This window comes from Glycine soja, chromosome 2 (genome assembly GCF_004193775.1).
Source record: "Glycine soja cultivar W05 chromosome 2, ASM419377v2, whole genome shotgun sequence".
In the NCBI taxonomy this organism is placed as follows: domain Eukaryota; kingdom Viridiplantae; phylum Streptophyta; class Magnoliopsida; order Fabales; family Fabaceae; genus Glycine; species Glycine soja.
In genome coordinates, this window is record NC_041003.1 from 10778941 (window position 1) to 10787150 (window position 8210).

The following is an 8210-nucleotide window of genomic DNA, read 5'->3' on the forward strand; positions in this document are numbered from 1 at the left end:
AATAAAATTTTTTACTTAGTCCTTAAATGTATAAAAATTATGATAATTATGTTTTGTTAATTTTGTAGTACCATTTTATAATTAAGTTATAATGTTTATAGATGAAATTGATATTAACTTATATTTTTTTATAAACAATTTGATATTAAATTCTAAAACTTAGAGATTAAATTGTCATTAAATTATACAAGTGATATAATTATCATATTTTTATGGATTAAGAGACTAAATTATATATTTTTTTCTTTCAAGAAATAAATTATTACTAATTTAGACATTCATGGAACAAAATAGTTATGTAGCCAAACTTTTACTAATTGCACGGTATTTTAAAAGCCCCACATTTTTTACCACAAATTTGAAAAAAAAAAATAGAATACAATCTAAAAAATTTATCATATTATCTGGTTATAAATTGTTATATATGATAAATCAATGGGTGTAATATGGCATTCAATGTCGGGTGTATTATGTCATTAGTCAATGTGTCACATCAATATTTTTTGTTAAAAATGAAACCATATCAGGGTTAGGAAAAAGGACCGCTGCTATTAATTTCATCTATGAAGCAAACACGTAAAGGAATTGACTAATATGTCTCTGGCACACATCAAACGCTTTGTGTAACTCGTTTTCATGTCAAAACATACGTGGAAACAACAGATTTGAAGATAATAATAATAGAAATTGCATGTTCAGCAGTGTTTCTTTGCTGAGCAAAGGCACAAGCATACAGCATTAGCACAGGATTTGAAATCCATAAACTTAAGAAATGCTAGCAAAGCATCATGTCATAAAATGAGTACACTAGAACAAAATTACTTCCATTAAGTGAATGCTCTTACAGTTCAAAAGAAAAACATTAATGAAGAGCATAAAGAGCAAGGTATCATTGAAAAGTTACCAATCTTAAAATAACAATGGGGAAATAATTGCAGAGATATGATAACATCACACTTGTCATATGGTTCCTATATATAAACCAAACACATAAAAGCATTAAACATTGCTTCCATCCTGTTGTAACTTGTGTATATTAGCTAACGAGATAGCTTGTAAAAAAGAATAATCACTATAGCAAAAACAAGAGCTCCAATCACGGATGCAACGATCCATTTGTTTCTAGTTATTCTCCGTGACATGGTAGTTAAAACCTTCTTACTCTTGTCGATAGCATCATCTATCCCATGAAGCTGCAAGGCATAGAAAAATGACCATCAAAACAATCATCACAACTTCTATATTGCACATGTTATGTTGAAGACTCGCAATCGTATCCCCCCGAGGAAGAGTTATATATCATGATTGGTATTAATACTTTTCCTTAGAGAATAAGATCATCTCATGGTTCTTTCCTAGTGAATGAAAAAGGACTAAAACTACCTAAAGTTAGCATAATAAGAACTCAATTTTAAAAAAATAGCATTCACATATCGGCATACCCTTTTATGGGAGTTCAGTAGAGTCTCTCTCTGACTGTGCAAATCTTGGAGGATGTTGACACCTAGTTCTTCAGTCTCCAGCAAGGTTCTATGGCTCTCCCTAATTCTCTCACCCGACTGGTTTATTCTCTCCACAGACATTGTTAATCGTTCTCTCTGATCAGCAGAAGCCTGCAATATCATCCATATTTTCCCAACAAACAATAGATTAGCATCAGATCTAATGCACTACTTGGGTTACAAGTGTAACAACCTTCAAAAACCAACTAATTTCAAAATTCAGAAAACAAAAAATGAGGGAACATGCCTAACAGCACTGGATATGCATTCAAACTGCACTACTTCAGTTACAAGTGCAATCAATTTCAAAAACCTATAGTAATTTAAAACTTTAAAAAACTATATTGGGATATTCTAAACAGGGCCCAAGATATGCATATGCACACATTTGCAACCTTATTTGCAATAAACAATCAGTCATATTCTCATCACAGGCATAACACTCTCAATTATCATAGTAATATGCCATGCTTAATAATAATAATAGTCATCATTCACAGTCTATTAGAACAATGGCAAACCACAACCATTCTACAACAAATACTTCTGTAATATAGCTTGCAATAAAACCGGGCACAGTAATTGATCAACCTCACATTCAGTCACAGCTATTTCTTTAAAGTTAGAACATCAATGGTGTCCAGGAACTACAACGATAAATTCTACAACAGAATTCGGGATTAAAAGAGGCAAAAGATAACAACATTACATACCCTAACATGATGTACTAACAAAAAACTAATAGTGAAAAAACAGTAGTAAACTAGTGACGAAAATGAGTGCATAAGTATGGAAACATTCAATCAATGACTGATTGACCAAAGTAGGGCACTTTTAGAAACTATTTACCAAAATGGGCTGTTTTGAAACATTACCAAACTGTGACTATGTTGACCATTGACAGGTCAACTTGCCAGTCAAAGTGGAGAGTTCAGTGCTATGGCAGCGCTTATATTTATTTTTTAAATTGAACTAGCAGTCCACGTGGCAAGTTGTGTCAACCCAATGTGGCACATCACATCCAATGTCCAAGAATGGCATTTTCAGAACACACTAGTCTAACTGGCAAATTCATATGTGGCACGTCACATGGACTATTAGTCCAATTCTTAAAAAATATATAATTGTTGCCATGGCACTGAACTCGCTACTTTGACTGGTGAGTTGACCTGATCAAACAGTCAAAACAGCCTCAATTTGGTAAAATGTTTCAAAACAGCTCCTTCTGGTAAAATAGTTTATAAAATGCCCTACCTTGATCAATCAGCATTCAATCTATCAAAAGATCCCTTTTGGAAGAGCCATAGGCTATGTTTGTATAAACGTTGCATTCCATTGAATGGAGAAGCAACGATTTTTTGTTGTCAAGTTTGCTGAACATACACTTAATGGTAGTTACTATCATGAACCAACTATCCCAAAAGCTTATGCTACTAGATTAAGAAACATGAATGATGATGTTATATTATATTCCAAAACATGTCTCTTCATGCAAGAACCCTTTGGGCTTAAAGTGTAGACAGTGCATAGGTCTCTCATGTTATAATTAGGGAAACATTCAGTCAATTAAAAGTGTTGAAATTAAAGAATGATGTGTTTATTTCATGATAATAGTATTATACTTGTATACAAGGCTGAGAGAATCAATCTCATAAAATTAGGAATTAGAATCAATCTATCTATAGAAATCATGGAAAGAAAGAAAAATTTCCCTAATTACATTAATGGACAATATTTTCCTAATTACACCAAATATCTCAACATACCCCCCCAAGTTGAAACTTACTAAGTTTTAAGCTTGTTACAAACATACCCTTTAAAAAAATCAAAATTTGAGATTGAAGAATGAAGGGACTGTGACAATTCATTATGACTATTGCAGGGAACTTTTGGTAAAGTCAAGAGAGTAGATTAATGTCACCGATAGTGCATGACTTGAACCAAAAAGGGCAAATCTGCCAAAATGATGACACGACAATAGGGGACCAGTTACAATAACCAAAGATTATTTGAAACATGCATGAAAAATGAATGACAGAGTAGATAAGAACCAAGACAGAAACACAAGTGTTAAAGCACACCAGAGATATCAGTGGTAGAAGAAACCAATGGAAAAGATGGTCAGAATAAAGAACACAACCAAGGACTAGCAATAGGAGGACAAAGGTTGCCAAAAAAAGTGTTTAAATTTGAAATGCGCCAATAAAATGCATAGCGGTAAAATTGTCTGAAACACACTGGTAATATGCATGGCATAAGCAGAGATGGAGAAAGAGATGGTCAAAATGAAGAACACAACTGGAAGAGGGCTGAACTTGTAGGAAGAAATAACATAACGGAGAGGAGCTAAAATGCTGCAAGATGTTGGACAGTTGACACAACATATAAGATGATTCATTTGCAAGAATAATAGTGAAATTACAGTAGAATACTGAATTTTAGGGAGCTTTGCAATGAAGTAGTGATGGGAAGACCATAGAGGATGGGACTGCTCTAAGTATAAGAGAGTCAAGCCCATAAATCAAGGATAAGAATCAATCTACCTATAGAAATAATGGAAACATAGTAGAAATTCCCTAATCACATTAATTGACAAAAATTTCCTAATTATATCAAATATCTCAACAAAAAGATAGCTATTTGAAAAGCCTTAATGGTAGCTACTATCATGAACCAACTATTTCAAAAGCTTAAGTTGCTAGGTGAAGACACATCAATGGTTTTATATAATATTTCATTATTTCTAACATGTCCCCTCACACAAGACCCCTTTGGGCATGAAGCAAAGACAATGCACAAGTCCACCTTCTCATGCTGAAATTAAACTTTTTTTTTTATCAAACTCTAGATCACTTGGTCATAAAAGCTTTGATACCATGTCACGGACTAACTATCCCAAAAGTTTAAGTTATTAGGTGAAGATACAAGAAAGGTTATGTATTATTATTATATTTCTAACACTTTCTTCGATTGGAGCTCTCTAACCAAGAAAGTCACACTTTTCTTTATTTTTTAAGAAAATGATGATATCAAGTAATACAACCCAGGGTTCCAAATTTACCAAATGTGTATTTGCCATTCCAGTCTCCAACAATTCTTCACGGGCAACCTCGTCAGCATTAGGTGATGTTAGCCTTTTAAATTCCTTTTTCAAATTGGTTAGATCAGATTTGTATTCCCTCAACTTTGCAAGAAGCATTGCTTTTACACTTGGCTGCAAACTTCTCGCCTCAAGGTCCATTTTCCGAATCTGAAGAGAGAGAAGAGTGATATAAGAAAGGAATAGAAGATAAAACCTACAAAAACAAAGCACGGACATGTAAGAAAACATTCATCTTAGTACCAGAACATCAGCATCATCTAGTCCCGCTTTAATCTCAGACAACTTCTGCTGCTGCTGTTCTGAAAATAGTGTTGATTTAAAAAAAAATCAGTAAACAAGATTTAACGTTAAAGTAAACGATAAGCTATCATACATCTTCATGTCACAGAAGCATGCTCAAGATAACACCCGACACACAGCACAGCAAATTAAATCATCCACTTCCTCCAGAATCTAAAAGATATGCATGTTGCCAGCCAGGGATCACCAAAAGAAACACATGAACAAATCCATGTTGCCATGAACAAAAAGATAAGCAAATTAAATCATCCACTTCCTCCAGAATCTAAAAGATATGCACATCTTCATCGCTTTTAATGGGCAAACACTATTAACAAAAGAAACACATGAACAAATCCATGTTGCCAGCCAGGGATCACCAGATTCAACAGCAGCAACCGGGGAAGAACATCAGAAAAACCGAAGAACATGACTAGTCCCAATAATATAATTCACTCAACTGATCAATAAGATAGGGTTCATCAAATCATATAGATCGAAACATATAGCGGTAGCACAAAATTATTGAATAACACAAAATAATGACTTTTACTTGTTTTGACCACATCATGACAATCAAATAATTTATATTACTACAAATTTTGTATAGTAATAATCCCTATACTCTTGCTCAAAGCCAATTTAACACAATCCAAAGGACAATTAGGAAGAAGAGTGTTTCTATTAGAAGCTCCATTTCCCAATAAATATAAAACTCTGGAGACAGATATGCATGAAAAAACACAAAGGGCAGTCCAAGACATCAAAACGCAACACAGAAAAAGAGGCAAACGACAAAAGGGGTGAATGAAACGACGATAAAGTTTGGATTTTTAAGGTACCCTGGCCAGAAACAAGAGAGGCAGAACTGCATTTGCGAGAGAGATTAGCAGAGAGCTCACAGTACTGGCGCTCGTACCCTTCGAAGACCTCACTCATCTTGTCACCCCCTTTTTCCAAAAAGAGCAAAAAAGTTGAAAATTGAAGAATTGGAAAATTGGAAATTGAAAATTAGAAACAATAGAACCCCATCAGTGCAAGGTGATGGATTCGATTTTACCTTAGTTTGAATGAAAAAAGGGGTATGAGGGATCTGAACAAGATTGAGATTTTGGGTGTGTTGGTGTTAACAGTGAAAAATGGTATTGGAAAATATGAGGAGGGGAAGGAACAAGAGCAAGTTTCGTTTTGCACCGTAGGAACTGTAATTTCACTAACCGCAGGGAAGGAGCACCTGAGGTTAGGACAGTTTGATATGGATGCTGTGTCGTTAGTTGACGGTTGCCGGGTTTTATTAGATGGTACAAGTCAACAGTCAATTTTTGTTTTTACCATATCATTCCAGTCAAACCAAATTCGAATTTCTTTTGCCTTTTGCCTAACATGTTGTTTGATCGAGGGGAAAAATGATGGAAGAGAAGAGAGTCAAATTTTTGTTTTCCTCCAATATTGAAAGATTTGGAGGAGACAGAAAGAGATTTAAAATATTTCAAAGTGTATTAACTAAAACAGTTCAAACATTTGTGGTCCTTTGTACGAGGGAGGTCTCGGCCAAAGATTCTTTGTCAATCTCAACCAAGCAATTATTCTTGCTTTAACCGAGAAACTCATTAATTTTGATTATCATTGGGCTAGACTTATCCGAGCTAGAGCCTTCAAAGGTGCTTTACATCCTCGTTGTTATATAAAATCCTCCCTTCGGTTTGGTATGAAGAACTTCTAGGCTACAATTATTAATTACACATTTTGGGTCCTTGAAAATGGTGAGAACAACATTTTTGGGCTGCATAAATGGATTTCTCAACCCATGTCCTCTGTTGTTAATGTCCCAGATCACATCTTGTGCAACCTTCAAGCCCTAGTCATCAACTTCAAAGGGTGTTGGAATTTGCCCATTTGGCTTAAAACAGAAGGGATGCAACTCTCAACAGAAATAGAAATTAAGCACTATCACCCCCTTTTTTGAAGTCAAGGATCAACCAATTTGGGAATTATGACTTTAAAATCTGCATTCTCTTTTTAAATCCCCCAAGAAATATCATTCCTTGGGCCTAGCTAGATCTTTGGTTCTTTGGTGCCTCATTCAAAATAAGCTCCCAACAGACGACACTTTATTCACTAGAGGTTTCCAAATGTGAGCTTTGCCACAATTCGATGGAAACAATAGACCATCTCTTCCTTAACTGTTGTTTTGCTTCTTCAATCTGGGACTGGCTCAAGAAAAAATAAAATTAGACTTCGTTTGGACAAATAGTCCACCCTAAGCATCCTTTCTGTTTTGAATTCTAACAGTTGAATGATGTTCTTATGGTTGCCATAACTTTCTTGGTTTCAGCAATTTGGGACAACCAAAACAAGTCCAAATTCCAGAATCAAAGAGCTTACCTTTAAAAAGCCTTTATAGTTATCTTAGCCAATGTTAAGCTTGCAGGAGACCACTCACTCTCATTACTACATATACCCTTCCATCGAAGAAATCTCCAAATTGAAAGCTCCCTGCATTAAGCAGGCAGTCAGCTGGTACCCCTATCCATGGCCGGATAAAATACAACAATGATGAGGTTGCAAACAGATCCCCATGCTTAGTGGGTTGTGGTGCTATTTTCCGAAATCATATGGTTGATGTAATGGGTTGTTTTGCTTTATATGTTGGCGTAGAGCATGCCCTTCATGTTGAAATAATGGCGTCTATAAATGCCATTGAGATCACTCATGATAAGGGTTGGAAAAAACTTTGGTTAGAATGTGACTCGCTGTTAGTGGCGCAAACTTTCAAAAAAGTTGTTATTGTCTCAAAGCAACTTAGGAATAGATGGTTAAACATGGTTCAGTTAACTGTGTTCATGTCTTTTCTGCTAACCTTTCACAAAGCCAGTAATAATTCATGGTTTTTGCTGGTGGGATTTTATCCCCTCCATCATTATTCATTTTTTTAAAAAATGATAGGCAAGGTGGTTTGAATATGTATTAAGGTCACAAGAGACTTGGTTTAAAGAGTAGATTGTATAATTTTTAGTATGTTAAAAATGAGAAGGAGATAAAATAATGATAGAGGAAATAATTAAGGAAGATCTAAAATTCAATAATATTTTTGAAAATTTGATTTTTAACTTATCTAATAAGCTAGTATGATTCATATAGTCAACTTCATCTAGTGGGCTAAGAGTTTATTTTTATATTTTAATTATAATAATATTTTTTTATTAATTAATAATATAAATTTATTTTATACTGACTACATATAAAAAATATTAAGCTCAATTTAATAAATGTGGATGGTGTGAATAAAAATAATAGAGATGCAAAAAGCAATTCACCCTTTTCAA

General features: G+C 34.3%; 1 protein-coding gene across 1 annotated transcript; it reads right to left on the bottom strand.

Moving 5' to 3' along the window:
- Window positions 1-791: 791 nt before the first annotated feature.
- LOC114386861 (vesicle transport v-SNARE 12-like) lies at window positions 792-6331 on the bottom strand. Its single transcript, XM_028346922.1, has 6 exons — window positions 5945-6331; window positions 5727-5834; window positions 4846-4904; window positions 4564-4752; window positions 1443-1613; window positions 792-1193 (listed from the first exon to the last, which is right to left on the bottom strand). The coding sequence occupies exons 2-6, from the start codon at window positions 5821-5823 to the stop codon at window positions 1041-1043; spliced, it is 669 nt and encodes a 222-aa protein (XP_028202723.1). The 5' UTR covers window positions 5824-5834; window positions 5945-6331; the 3' UTR covers window positions 792-1040.
- Between the last annotated feature and the right edge of the window lie 1879 nt (window positions 6332-8210).